This window comes from Ambystoma mexicanum, chromosome 12, assembly GCF_040938575.1.
Source record: "Ambystoma mexicanum isolate Mex_15411 chromosome 12, UKY_AmexF1_1, whole genome shotgun sequence".
Classification (NCBI taxonomy): domain Eukaryota; kingdom Metazoa; phylum Chordata; class Amphibia; order Caudata; family Ambystomatidae; genus Ambystoma; species Ambystoma mexicanum.
The window spans coordinates 1,066,183,655-1,066,199,489 of NC_090936.1; the positions used below are offsets into that span (position 1 = coordinate 1,066,183,655).

At 44.2% G+C, this 15,835-nt stretch overlaps 1 protein-coding gene across 1 annotated transcript in view; it reads right to left on the reverse strand.

Moving 5' to 3' along the window:
• The window catches only part of LOC138514720 (collagen alpha-1(VII) chain-like), a 1,453,166-nt gene that overhangs the window by 933,774 nt on the left and 503,557 nt on the right, over nucleotides 1-15,835 (reverse strand). Inside the window, exons 26-28 of the mRNA XM_069630120.1 lie at nucleotides 11,450-11,569; nucleotides 6,362-6,379; nucleotides 2,081-2,107 (exon numbers count right to left, since the gene is read on the reverse strand). Of these exons, the coding sequence (XP_069486221.1) occupies nucleotides 2,081-2,107; nucleotides 6,362-6,379; nucleotides 11,450-11,569 (165 nt within the window). The remainder of the gene's footprint in view (nucleotides 1-2,080; nucleotides 2,108-6,361; nucleotides 6,380-11,449; nucleotides 11,570-15,835) is intronic.

Genomic DNA, 15,835 nt, shown 5'->3' on the forward strand with positions numbered 1-15,835 from the left:
CTGGAAGTCTAGTGCAACTCATGTGAAGTAGAGTCCTGTGCTCTTTATGAATGTACTACAGCAGGACCTATTGATTGCCGAGTCCTTAAATGCTAACAGAGTGAGGCACCCGGAACCGGAAATGCTCTCCTATGCCTACGTGCTCCCAGAAAAAAGGCTGCCAGATTTTCCATTTGTTGAGCAGTAGAGTTGATAGCAACAGCCCGCAAAATAGTACAATCCACTCAAGGTTTTCAGAATGACCAAAATGTGTGAATAAACTCGATTGGAATATATTTCTTTCAGTAAACATTGCCTGTGGATAATCTGAAAAACGGGCTGTATTTTATGGATCGGCTAATCTGTGAACTCAGCATGAGACATTGGTTAACACTATTCTGGCACATGAAAAGAGTAAAATCACTCCACTGACTGCACGCAGGGTTTGAGTGCTCTAGGCTTCCTCTCAGCATCAGAACCCAGACTGAGCCCTAATGCTGCCTGGGGCTGCCCCCAGCCCCGGTGTGAACCTGTCTGCACCCCTCTCCCCTATCCTTTCCCCATAAAATACGGTCTCCTCTCCCCTAAGACCCCTCACCTGCAAGAACTCCCTTCCTGCCTAAGCAATGGCAAGAACTTCCAGGTGACACCCATTATGCACTGGGGGAGGGGCGCCTCCAACACCAAGGGGCAAGCAGGCTCTTCCCTGCCACCTTCTCCTTCACCAAGAGGCTGACCCTACATAGCAGACCTCCAGGGACCTGCCCCTCTCATGCTTCACTGGCTCAAGTGGGTGGGCCTTCGGGAGAGCAGTCTCCTGGCTCGCTATGAATACTGTCCTCCTTCCTCCGTCCCCTCTTGCCCTGTGAGGCGGCCTCTCTGCATTTAGCACATTACAAATCGTGATTCCATTCATGTAGAGTAGACACATAGAGGTCCAACTCAATACAACAGTTCGCCATCAAACGAGGCGCGCGCTATCCCCTCCTCTCCTTTAATAATGCCATACATTGTAGAGGGGAAGTGTTAAAAGCAAGAAAATAAAGCAACGTGAGGTCATCAGAAAGAACTGCACATTATTATTCCCTAGTTTCATGGCACTCAGACTTAAGCAGTGAGAGTTCAACTCACTGAGCTCTGTGACCAGCTGCCAAGAGGAAGGCCTGTTCTGCCCGAGGAAACTGGGGTGAAATGATCGCTTACGGATTAGCTGCAAGCAGCAGCTTCAAGGCGCTTGTCTGAGGGACAATGACCATTACTCAAGGGCACTGGGTTTAGATTTGCTATAACGAACGAACAGAAAAGCAACAATGGCCTCAGGGCTTATCGTAGGTTACCAGAATGGGTTAAAGATATGCAACTATCTGTACAGAATCTCATTATATGTCATTTGTGTTTGTTTATTTATTTATGATTTGTTTATTTATATAGCGTGCCTAACCCTCAGGTATCTGGGCGCATTACGCAGGTTACATTATTTAGTAACATGACATACAGGTAAGATACAGTACAAGAAGAAAGCTACAAGTGCATGATAGATATACGCACGTATATAGCGCGCCTAACCCTCAGGTATCTGGGCGCATTACGCAGATTACATTATTTAGTTAAATGACATACAGGTAAGATACAGTACAAGAAGAAAGCTACAAGTGCATGATAGATATACGCACGTTAACAGCATGAACAAGACATGTAAAGTGCGTCCTGTACGGTATTCGCAAAACTATTCATTGCAGCTATTCTTGAAAACCTAAAGAGAGTGTCCTGTTTGTTTGAAGGACCACCCCGTTTGTGCTTCCTACCTTCCCTATTGGGCCTTACTCAGTAGAGGCAGGGGACAGGTTTTCAGGGTGTTAACTGCTAGTAATGGCCTTCTGCATGAATCAACATTTACATGTTGGCGATTGACTTCATTTTTCCATATCTGATTCTAGATTACAAAAATATCTTCCTGTGGTCTTGCCATTGGCAGAATTACAAGATATGGAAAATGCCTGTCTTCATTTTTTAACAATGTGATCCCCAATATTCCCATAGAAAGGCGTTAACTGCAGATGCGTAAAATGGTGCAGATGTGAGAGACAAAGATCCTACTTACAGTTTCCCCTGGAGAGCCTCGTTCACCCTGTGTGGAAAATGAAACAGTCCATTAATGAGGAAAGGGAAGGTGTGGTCTCAGTGCTGTGACATGCGAGTGCCTTTCATCATTTCTGTCCTCTCAAGACCCTGCATCAGAAAGCCATGGAATAAGCAGCCCTAGCAAAATCCCACACACCATGCACACACACAGGCCACACTGAGTACACGTATATCCGAGTGAGCGAATCATTGAGTGTCAGTGAGTGTCTGGAAGGTGAAGGGAAGGAGGTATTTAGCGAGCAAGAAAGGGATGGTTAGAAGGAGGGATAACAGATTAGCTGAAAGTGAGAAGATGAGTGAGTGAGTGTGTGAGTTGGTGAGTGAGTGCAGGAGTGAAGGACAGGATGAGGGTGTGAGCGAATCAGTCGGTGACTGTCAGGCGATTGGGTGAGCAAGTACGTGAGCCAGAGAGTGAAAGATTGAGTGAGTGCGTGGACAAGTTAATGTGTAGAGAAGTGAAGTAGGAGTGGATCAGTGAGTAAACATTTGAGCGAATGAGTGAGTGATGTCGGGAGCAAGTGAGTGAGAGTTAGTGCTTGAAAGATAAAGTGAAGAAAGGACTAAAATTACAGTAGGGTGGATGAGAAGAACGGCGTTGCAGTTAGTGAGTGGACACGAGACACGTGCAGGTGTTGGGGCATCTGGTGCCAGGGCAGAGTTCTAGAGGTGGGAGCTTCAGTGGGGGAACTCAGTCTGGGATTTCTATATCCGGGTAGCGGGGGCCGGAGGATGAACTGCTGTTAATCTTCAGGGGACTTGAACCCACCTGTGTCTGTTTGACCATGAACATGGTTCAGCCATGTTGATCTAGAGGAGCGGAGATCTCTGCTCGGTTGGTAAATGGGAGTTTGGCCTAGCAGGTTCAAGGGGCCCTTAATGAATATTGGGGCATGATCACGAGATGGATTCTCTTCTTTGCAAAGCAATAGAAAGCAGGCCCTTTGCAGTAGAGTCAAAGGGGCAGGTACTTTTGGACGTGGGTCAAGTGACCAGAAACTCTGGGATGGGAGCAAAGACACCAGACACATGTGGATGGGGACTAGAGACCTTGTACTTTGGAGCGGAGATGAAGATACTGTGTACTATTGAGTGGGGGAAATTTGGAAGGGGGTCAAAAGACCAAGCACTTTGGAAAGTAAAGTAAGAGACCATGTTCCTTGGGTGAGATGCAGGTGACCATACTTTACATAATGCCCAGGGCAGCAGGTATTTTGGGTTAGGTGCAGAAGAGCAGGTATTTTGGATAAAGGGCAAAATACTAAGAAGAGTGTATCTTTGCAGGAGACCAAGAACATTGGATAAGGAACAGGAGACCAAGAAGTTTGGATAAGGGGAAGGGGAGCAGGTTATTTGTAAAAGGGGGCAGCAGGTCAGGCACCTCTGCATAATGGCTAGGAACCCTGGGCGATCAGTAGACCAGACACTTGTAGCTGCATAATAATAATAATTTAGCATTTCTATAGTGCTACAAACCCTCAGGTATCTGAGCGCTGCTTATTATATTACCCACAGTGTGTGGTGCTCATTTATAGACCTCGAAAGGATGAAAGGCTGAGCTTGGCCTTGCCGGGATTCGAACCTGCCACAGCAGGCTCTGCACAGATGTCAAAGTGAGCACTCTACTCGCTGTGCTACCGGACCGGCGAAACATGATCATGCACTTTAAATGAGGGGCAGGAGGGATTTGCCACATTGACAGCTGCGGCATCTGTGGAGACAGCACGCAGTTCTGTTTTTCCTTCAGGGTATAAGCTTGCTTCTTTCTGAGACCTAACACAGCACACACATTCTGCATGAGGCACACACCGACACGTGTTGCCCCATTATTTTAAATGCACACCACGCAGAAGCTGCACAGCATACTTTTACTGAGCGTTGAGTTCACTAGCTGCTCAGTAAAACTATTAAGTGACTGATCCTGGATCAAACTAACAGAGCAGTACGGCTGTGCTGATGCTGTTAGTATGGCTGAATCAGTCCTAAATGGGCAGGAGACCAGGACAACGGTGGGGTGCTGTTCATTCCATAAGTGCTCCTGCCCTTGGGACCCTCCTTTTCTCCATCCATCTGCACTCTGCAAATGCACAACATCACAGTGACTGTAAATAACACATAGGCCCTGATTCATGGAATTTTTTGCGTGGTCGGACTGTACACATAGGCCCTGTTTCATGGAATTATATGCGTGGTCGGACTGTACACATAGGCCCTGTTTCATGGAATTATATGCGTGGTCGGACTATACACATAGGCCCTGTTCCATGGAATTATATGCGTGGTCGGACTGTACTCATAGGCCCTGTTCCATGGAATTATATGCGTGGTCGGAATGTACACATAGGCCCAGATTCATGGAATTATATGCGTGGTCGGACTGTACACATATGCCCTGTTTCATGGAATTATATGCGTGGTCGGACTGTACATATGCCCTGTTTCATGGAATTATTTGCGTGGTCGGACTGTACACATAGGCCCTGATTCATGGAATTATTTGCGTGGTCGGACTGTACACATAGGCCCTGTTTCATGGAATTATATGCCTGGTCGGACTGTACACATAGGCCCTGTTTCATGGAATTATATGCGTGGTCGGACTGTACACATAGGCACTGATTCATGGAATTATATGCGTGGTCGGACTGTACACATAGGCCCTGTTTCATGGAATTATATGCGTGGTCGGACTGTACACATATGCCCTGTTTCATGGAATTATATGCGTGGTCAGACGGTACACGTAGGCCCCGATTCATGGAATTATTTGCGTGGTCGGACTGTACAAATAGGCCCCGATTCATGGAATTATATGCGTGGTCGGACTGTACAAATAGGCCCTGATTCATGGAATTATATGCGTGGTCGGACTGTACAAATAGGCCCTGATTCATGGAATTATATGCGTGGTCGGACTGTACACATATGCCCTGTTTCATGGAATTATTTGCGTGGTCGGACTATACACATAGGCCCTGATTCATGGAATTATTTGCGTGGTCGGACTGTACACATAGGCCCTGTTTCATGGAATTATATGCGTGGTCGGACTGTACACATAGGCCCTGTTTCATGGAATCATATGCGTGGTCAGACGGTACACGTAGGCCCCGATTCATGGAATTATTTGCGTGGTCGAACTGGGCATTACAATTGTCTTCTGCACCAACGAAAAAGGGACCCACAGTTGCAAATGGCATTCATTCCTTTTGATACTGAATGTTACCCAAGGGGGAGTTTTTTGATAAAATGAGATGCAAATTGTACATTTGAAAGGATATTTATTCAGCAACACTAGTCAAAACTTTAAGCCGCATAGTGAAGAAATAACTCATCAAACTGGCCCACATAGGCCAAAAAAGTGGCACGGTTTGATCCAAGAAACCGGCCCACACAAGCATTTTGTTTTTTTGGTAGGGCCGTGGGCCTATTGCCCTGTAGGCCAGTCCCACCCTGAATACATCTCTGACTCATACCTTTACAAAGATGGAGTAAATGTGGGCCTAGCCCTAATGCTGTGTGTGCACCACGTATTGGGACCACCGTGCAACAGTGTCAAGCCAACAGGTTCCCCCTGTCATGGCACACATGCACCACTTGCTCATGGCACGGGGCATTGCAAGAACTTGGTTCAGAGACAGTCAGGGTGAATAATCCTATTTGGGACACTGGAGCCAGTGGTTCTGTGAAATATTAAACAAACGCACATTACCCAGCAGTAAAATGACAAGGTAAAAATGAAGAGGTGAAAATACAAAATAAAATCAATTCAACAAATGTAAACGGTAAAATGACGGCGCAACACACTTTTTAAAAGCGTTTCTGTAATGCGAGCCACACTTTTCACTGCAGTTGCTTTTTTAAATTGCTGGGATTTTTAAATAATTATTGTTTCAGATTTTTATAATATATCCAGTGCTTGTTGTTTGAATATTACTGTTTAGGAAGAAAGCACAACCATCTTTTTTTCATTAAAATACCTTCTTTTCTTTGGTATAAGGCCAGAGAAATTAACATGTCCACATTTATCAGACAGGCCAGTTTCACTCTTTCACTTTTGCTTTCAGCTATTGATAGTTTTCACAGAGCACAGCTCCTTAATGTTGCGTCACCTTGACCCACCCATTAACCCACCTCCATTGAAAATGCCCCACCCTGAGTCCTGAAATCTAGCATTGAGACATTGTAGCATGCAGTCACCCCACTCACGTGACCCACTGATGGCCAGTCGCCGCATACTCACCTTTTCCCCCTTTGCACCCTGAAAAACAAGAAGACATTTGGAATGTGATCATCATATTATATTCAGGGAGCAAATACGCATATTTCATATCTTTTCCAGCTTAGGACTGCACAACTTAGACACCACTCCTGCAGCAAACAGTCTGCACTGCAGGAGAGGGTGACACAAAACGATAGAGTTGAGGTTGATCTCGTTGTGGATTATTGGGCCAGTGTGGGGGCCACTGCGCAGCAAGGTGTAATATGCCTGATGTTTACGGTGCCAAAGAGTGTGATAACATAGAGTCACATCCGCATATTGATCAAAGGCTTCATGCCAGCAGGTGGCATGAGTGCAAAAACATCCCCAATTGGAAAAAACAATGCCAACCTGCCTCTAGGTCTTGTGACCACAACCCTGCCCCACCATTGGAGCACCGCAGGTTCGATCCCTGGGTCCGCACTTAGAAACCTCCGGGTAATAAGCGCGTTATAAATAACCAATCATAATCATATAGCGTAATGGATCTACGTTACGAGGTCAAGTGCGCGCAACCACATCCACCATATTTCTCTGACACGTCCCACGACAGGATCTGAGTTGGGTTGGCAGTCCCAGAATTATTATTTAGGAATGAACCTGCATATCGCCCGCCAGCATACACACTGCTTTCCGGCCTTCCCCCCCTACTTACATCACCCTGGCTCATGCTATTCTTCCTAGCAGACCATCGTCTGGTGTGCCCTGTGGGGCAAAATAGGCCTCGGGCAAGGATTCAGTCATTTGACACACCTGCGTTGCTGATTTGGCATGGTACCACAGTACAGAAACATAGCATAGTACAACGAAAAAGCTTTTCGTCAGTGCTTAGTCAATGACTTGTGTCAGACTGCACAGCGGCACCTAATAACTACATGTGATACCTGACTGTGCAAGCAGCATGGAAACAACACATTCACTTAAAAGCATAACTGCACTGTGGCCAGGGCTCAAGTCGAGGGTACACGCGGGTGGACGGAGTCCACCCACTTTTTTCACAGGGGTGGACTCAGTCCTCCCCAGCAAAAATGAGAAACATTGAATGTCCTCTTTGAATTTATGAATTAAAGCCGACCTCAGGGATCGAAAAGCAGTCGTAAGGTTTGCAGGCCAGACACTTCACTAATGCACTATTTAACCTGATGAAAAAGAGCAAACAACTAAAGGTGAAATGTCACATTTCGGTACCGCAATTTCCAGGGTAATCATTTGTATTGGTACTTGGAGTTTAAGCCGTGCACACATTTTAACATTTCAATAATACTTAGAAGAAAATATCCTCTTTTGGTTTTGTGTGTGTTGATTTTATGAAAGGCAAATGATATTTGTCCTGTGCAATTTGGGTCGTTATGCAAAGACAATTTAATGAAATGTGAACATTTCACCTTGATATGCTAATTTCTGGCAATGTCAAACCCCATTGCGTTTACTGATGAGCCCCCGACTTACATTTTTAGGACTTGACCACTGTCTGTAGCTCAAAACATTGTACGATTCATATTTGCCTCCAGTGCATAAAGGGGGCCCTCTGAAACAACCTTGTATTGTACATCATTGTGATCAGGTGTTTGCTGAGCCCAACAATGTCCTCCCATCCTTATATGGTGGTTTTCATAGTTATGTTACAGTTTGCTTGTAGAGCGCACTGCCACCCGAAGATATCCTGGCGCTAGGCACAGAGAGACCGGCGAAAGGGACTGCAGGAAGAGACACAAAACCTATTCTGGAAAAAGGACAGTCTTTAGCGTTTTATGGAATTTGATGTACTCCTCCATCGGCTGCAGAGTAGGACCAGACAGGGCATGAGCCCGACAGGTGGGCATGCATTGAAATGTGTCAATGCCACCTTTCACAAAAGGACATGCACTGCATGTATTGTGCTATTGATTGCATGTTATTTAGTATGCATGTGATTGCATGTAAAGTGTTGCAGAGCCCTCAACAGTAGACAGTTGTCCTCGGGATTGAGAGACTCACCTATTCTCACCTCCTGCTCCACAGTGCGCACCACGCCGCATAGAATATGGTGTCCCACGAAAAGGTGGGTCCATCTGCCACGTTGTCACTGACACATCTATCCACTCTGCGCCCAAAACTATACACACTACAGCTAATATAATGTCTCTACACTATTCATCTCTGCTAATAATTGGTCATTTTCCTGTAATTATAAATTCTACAGTCGCATGCAATGTTATTGCTCTGTTTATTTTCATGTATTTTCAGATGACGGTCTGCAAAGGGCCACATGCGCTAAAGTGCTTTAAAACCATAACGATGGAAGTAAGGCGCTATTCAAATACCACATAACATAGCACAAAAAACAGAACAATGGTGCATCATCACCATGCTGTGTGAGCAAGACCACTTCCTGCTAAAGAACTACGGCTCCACACTGCACGATGATGGGAGCATAGCCACACATGCACGCGGCCTTCAAATTCAACAACAGGAGAAACCCACGACAATGCCGGGTGCTCTATTGTTCTTAAAAATGCATACCATAGGCACGCGCCAAAAGTATCAACGGAGTACATGGTGCAGTCCACTGGAGTAAAAAAAGCTATCAGGTAATATTATCCCCATAAATAATGTCGCCATACATATGGTCACCGGGAAACGGCATAGGCAACATTATTTCTGGAGGTTGCAGGGGTGCCCCCCGCAGGTTCCAAGGGGTAAAATCGCAGGAAAAAAAGGCGCCATTCTTGTGTGGTGACATTTTTGCGGGGATATTTCCACGCGGAACCGAGTAAAAGCCTGGAAAAAGGGCTGGTGCAAGAACAATATGTGCAATACAAGACCTACTGCTGCCATCGTCCCTTTCCCCGTCGCGCCGGCAGCGGGTACAAACAGCCAGGACACGTCGCTTTCCTTTCTTTTACGCAAGCATTTCCCAGTGATGGCAAATGATATCTTTAGAACCCGTGGCACCGGCCCTTCCTTCCTCAGAGCGTGGCAATGCAACTGCAAACCCCTCACAAATCGAATTAAAACATGTGACTTGTCTTGCTCTCTCAGGGTCCTTAGCAGACCTGTGTGTATGCCATCCCTGTCCCCTCTGCACATCAAAGATTTGCTCAGTCCTACCCTATTCCTTCCTCATGCACCGGGTCAGGATGGCCTCACAGCGCATTGGGAAATTCACGTGCCTAGGAATAGGTCGTCGCCTTTCAATTCAAGAAGGTTATGTGGTTTGGAAGTAGGATATCATTTGGTCAAAATAAAAAACTTACTAGAGAAAAAGAATGGAACCCAAAATGCTTCTTTGTGCCAGCTCCTCACATGGCCACCCGTCAAGTGTGAGTTGATTACCCTTGAAACTGACATTACACAGTTTACATCCATGGGACTACGAGGGCTTCTACATGGTCTAGACAGAATTACATGCAAATGTCAGGATTGATGGATTGAGACTACTAGAATGTGACAATACATGCGTGACTCTTGTCAGGATAGTTGGATTGAGGCTACTAGAATGTGACGATACATGTGTGACTCTTGTCAGGATTGGTGGATTGAGGCTACTAGAATGTGACGATACATGTGTGACTCTTGTCAGGATTGTTGGATTGAGGCTACTAGAATGTGAGAATACATGTGTGACTCTTGTCAGGATTGTTGGATTGAGGCTACTAGAATGTGACGATTGGTGGATTGAGGCTACTAGAATGTGACAATGCATGCGTGACTCTTTTCAGGATTGGTGCAATGAGGCTACTAGAATGTGTCAATACATGTGTGACTCTTGTCGGAAATGGCGGATGGAGTCTACTAGAATGTGACAATACATGCAGGACTCTTGTCAGGATTGGTGGAATGAGGCTACCAGAGTGCGACAACACATGGGTGACTCTTGTCAGAAATGGTGGATGGAGGCTACTAAAATGTGACAATACATGTGTGACTCTTGTCAGGATTGGTGGCTTGGGGCTACTAGAGTGTGGCAATACATGCGTGACTCTTGTCAGGATTGGTGGACTGAGGCTACTAGAATGTGGCACCCACTCACTGGAATGCCCTACCTCCCACTATCCGAGGTGAGGTCTCCCTCTTCACTTTCCGTAAAGCAATGAAAACCATCCTCTCCTCATAAGGTCCCTCGTAGAAGCATGAATACTAACCATATGACCCACTGCTTAAACTGTAAAGACCAATCGCATAAGATGTAATGATAACTATGTCTGTATTTATCTATAATGTGCCAACGGCTGCTACCATGCCTGTACCTCTGTAACTAAGCTCATGCAAGTAACGGCGCCTCAATGCCCTTGGGCTGTTTGTCCGCTATATCAATATAACTAACTAACTAACTAAATAAATAAATAAATAAGAATGTGACAATACATTCTGCATTTTTTTCAGGATTGGTGGAATGAGGCTACTGTAATGTGACAATACATGTGTGACTCCGGTCAAAATTGGTGGATGAAGGCTACTAAAATGTGACAATACAAGTGTGACTCTTGTCAGGATTGGTGGCTTGGGGCTACTAGAATGTGACAATACATGTGTGACTTTTGTCAGGATTGGTGGATGGAGGCTACTAGAATGTGACAATACATGCAGCACTCTTGTCAGGATTGGTGGCTTGGCACTACTAGAGTGTGACAATACATGCAGGACTCTTGTCAGGAGTTTTGGATTGAGGCTACTAGAATGTGACAATACATGCAGCACTCTTGTCAGGATTGGTGGCTTGGGGCTACTAGAATGTGACAATACATGTGTGACTTTTGTCAGGATTGGTGGATGGAGGCTACTAGAATGTGACAATACATGCAGCACTCTTGTCAGGATTGGTGGCTTGGCACTACTAGAGTGTGACAATACATGCAGGACTCTTGCCAGGAGTTTTGGATTGAGGCTACTAGAATGTGACAATACATGTGTGACCCTCACTCCAGAGCATGCGAGATTCCCTCTTCATACTCAAGTTGATATGGAGCTGCAAAAGCTACAGTAAGGTTTGATGAGCTCTACGCCATGTGGCAATTGGTCCATGGCAGTTATGGCCAATCAATAATAGATCTTCTTTGGGATACTCACACCTGATTGTGAAATGATTACCTGCTGGCACTTGGATTCGCAGGGACCCTCTGGCTTTTTCACTTGTGATTCGCCGGATGATGGATCCTGGAGGGAATTCTCGCGTTCCTGGTCTCCGGTCCACTGGGGTACATCGATGTCCTACTTGGAGGGTTACAAGAAAGACTTTGGATCACCAGAGACAGAGAAAAGGGTTCTCTATAAATAGAAGTGCACCCATCAGTCTAGCATCAGTATTATTCAGGGGAGCTGCTAGAGGGATGCTGGGTAGGAAATAGGCACCCAAGGGGCACATCAGTCAATAGCGCCAATACAATCACAGCAAATAGAATGCACGAGTGAGTGTCGTAAAAAGAATGAGGTAAGAAGGGAGCAAATTAATGTCTGAAGAAAAACAGCCCGAGTCATTAATGGGAAAAGTCATTAAATGAATGAGTCAAAGGGAAGAAGGGTCACTAAATGAATGGGCACAGCATATCCCCTTCATTAGTAGGCCTTTGGGACATTCGAAATTCAAATGTGGACTTAATCCATTATCTCCAATTTATATAAAAATGATACTTTATTTAATTATTTACTCACAGAAAATACAGAATTGATTAAAATCTATTCCTTCACACCATTTTTTGAAAATCATTTTTGCAAAGTCATATTTTGCAAGAGCAGTGCAGTAACTTTGCTGAAAAAGTTGGGGGGGACATGACATCTGAAGAAAAGGTGCCCCCCGTCAAATGAATGGGGACAAAATGGTGTGCCATGAAAGTTGGGGGGGACAAATACCCCTGTCCCCCCTAAAATTATGCCCATGTGCAAGAGCACCTCCACATATATTTAACATCCAATGTTTTCACCTGATGCACTACATTCTACTCGACCATTATATAAACCACTCACCTCACCTTTACAACACCCAGTGACAATATTTAAAACGCAAATTATCCCTCCAAAACAAACAAATGAGAACATCTATGGGTAGCTGTGTATGTTTCTTTCTAACAGTCCCTTGGGGTGATAATTTGCGTCTTACACATTGTCACTGGGGGCCTGATTCTGAGCTCATGCTAATAATAGTGTTGAAAGTCGACATTCTCCCCTCCAGTTTCCACACCACCATTCTGGGGTGAGTGGAAATACTGGAGGGGAACTGTCGCGCTTCTCAGCAGCAAAAGCTTCATAACTCTGCCGTTCACATAGAAACATGTGCTCCAGTGGCACGGCTAACATTTTCTAAAAGACTGTCACTTTTCTAGTTGAGGGTGGATTTTTTAAGCTTTCATTAAATCAGAAAGGTGGTGCTGCAGTCTCGGAACTGGAAAGACTCACGGAAGTTTAATAAGGTAGGGAGACAAACATCGGACTGATGCATGCCCACTGACGCCTACGTTAGCTTGCGCGGAGGTCTTATAACCTGATGTACATCATCTATGACATCATACCATGTATCAAAATACAAAACCTGTTGAGGGGAGGGATTGGGTAAGGGAACATGTCTACTTATAAAATATATAAGGGTTGGTGTTTCATTGGCTACCCCTTGTCTGTAGGGCACGTCTTTATCTACCTCTGAATGCATACAGTACTGATTATAGTGCACAAAACATCAGTGGATTGCAACATTGCATGTTAAGTTGTCCCCCAACCCCATTGATTGGTTGGTATACTATCCCACCCTTGGACGTTTGGCTCCGTAGCAACACATACGTGAAACGAAACTTAGGTGTTTGAATCCCATCAGATTTTCCCAATTAGTCTATCATCTCTCATTGGCAAGCCACAAGCTAAAGTCTCTCATTTGTAGTTGCTGTTCACTGTCCTGGAACATTCAAGGGAGTGTGAGTACAGCACTATCTTCACTTGAGGCTCCAATGAATAGTCTTTGTTTTTGACTTCTGAGTCACGTGTGAGTGGACCACAAATGTGTCCATTTAAGCCTTCAACGTACTGCTATTTGATTTAATGATGCAGGGTGCTGTTGCTCCTTCTGGCCTCTGGAGACTTTCTCACTCTATCTCATATGAACTTTGTATACTTTTAATTGACTAGTAGTTTGGCCCTCACTGATGTTTCTGTCTTCCTTCATCTAAAAAGAAAGTCTCACATTCAGAGCATATCAACGTACTCCCTTTGTGCTCTGTGCTTATCCTTTAAAAATAGCATCTTTGCTCTGGGCCAACCTTGTCTCATCGTCGGCTCTGCTCACAGGGCTCTTTTGACATCTCTTGATTCTTACAGCCTCGGCCTGTTTCTGAGGTAGGTTGATTACATTCAATGTAAACCGTCATCCATTTTCCCGATATGGCCGTCCTTGCCATGGTATATATTCCTCTAGAGCAAGCTTCTATACGTTGTCTTTTTACCTTGCGTTACTGCCGATTTACAGTTATTGGTCAGTAAGTTACTTGATCTTCTTTTAGATCCATGAACACTTTTAGCTTCAGGTTCATGTTACCCTAAGGCCCTGATTCACAGAGCGTTTTCCAGTGGGACTTTGCCATTATAAAACGCTTCTGTGAATTAGGCCCTTAGTGTTTCAGTGACTTCATTACTTAGTATTTTCATATCGTTTCAACATAGGTTCATAAATCTTCTCCATGACATCACTTATTCCTTGTCAGACTTCACTTAATGCCCATCCACGTTATTCACAGATGCATTCAGACATCTTGGCAAATGACATCCTTCCATGTAACTTTCTTTCAGTGCAAGGGTACATTCTGTAGGGCTGTCTGAGTGCATAGCGTCTCTCATGCACTCGAAGCGGTATCAGAATGATATAGCTCTTCTCCGACTGTTAGAAGATGACGGTGGCGAGGGGGCGCGGTCTGGAAGGATAGTACCTGCCTGCTCCTCTACAAAGTAAACTCAAAACTACTGAAAACTTCTGGAACCAGTGAACATTACTACAAACCTCTTATTCCACTGCTATTATCACAGATAAATCTCAATACTATCAATCACTTATCTCAATGTAGGCCTCTTCATCTCATCAACTTTCTTCCACTTTATACAAATTGTGAGTTCCTCCATCTCCAGGTCCGTCTACATCCTCTACACACTCTGCAAATGACTTGCCTTTGTATTTTGTGTATAAAATTACAAATGTTTGCATTTGTCTTAGCTGTTTAATCTCTCAAGGTCCTACTAACGTATCTTCACAGCTTCAAGAATCATCTTTCTCTACTTTCTCTTCTGTTTCAGAAATTGGTATTATACAAATTTGAGCTCAGGCAAATCCTATCTCATATCCCTATCCTTTCCTCTGCCTGCTCCACTGATTAAACCTGCATTTTCTTTTCTGTTACCTTACTTAGTCACTTAATTCAATGTTTCCTTCCAATCAAATACATGTCCATGGTGCTATAAACATGCTAGTGCCTAATCGCTATTAAAGAAATACAATTTAGATAAAGCCACTCCCTCTATTCATTAAAATATGTTTTATTCAGATTTTACCATTCCAATCCCTCTATCGTCCAATATCTTTGTTGTCTTTTCTTTCTAAATTACTAGAAAGATTTGTTGATTTTCAATTGAGTTAATATCTTAATATGCATAATCTTCTCCTCCTTTTCAATCAGGCTTTCGGCTGGTCATTCAACAGAAACGGATCATTTAGCAGTATCTAATCCCATTCTTCATGCACCTCATTACAAAACATCTTCTATTCTTGCACTACTCGATCTATCGGTCACATTTGCTACTGTTGATCAACATGCACTTATCACTTCTCTATCTTCACGTGATATCTCTGGTGTGGCTCTATCTTGGTTTACATCGTACTTTCCAAATGGATCTTTTTCAGTATACTTGCGCGGTTCCATGTCACAAGCTTACTCTTTTCCATTCAGTGTCCCCCGGTGTTCTGTATTGGGTCCTGTTCTATTTTCTCTTTTTTAAATAATCCCCTTGCCCTTCTAATGCATGCCTTTGGGTTAGAAGCTCATTTCTATGCAGACGACATCCAACTCTTTCTTTCCTTTTTCGACTGCTTGGCTTCATTACACAAACAACTTTCAAAATGTCTAACAGATATCAAAACATGGATGTCATCTTATGACTTGCAAATAAACCACAACAAAACGGAGAGCTTGTTTTTTACAGCATCATTTTTGCTTTCTGTCCCCCATATTATTGGATTTCCACCGCTTTATCTAGTTCCCAGCTCTTCAGCTAGAAACTTGTTTTTTTTCCTCTTTGATTCTGCTCTTTCTTTCCGAAGCAAAATGCATCGGCCACTGGAACTTGTAGATTTCAACTCTTAAAAAAACGTTAGATTTGTCACTTACTGATATTTTCAGCTGACAAGTTACTTTTCATTCCTGGACATTATGCAATTAAATTATTGTTGTTTGCTTTATGTTGGACTCCTAACATATTCCTTTCTTTCCCTACAATCCGTGGCTGCCT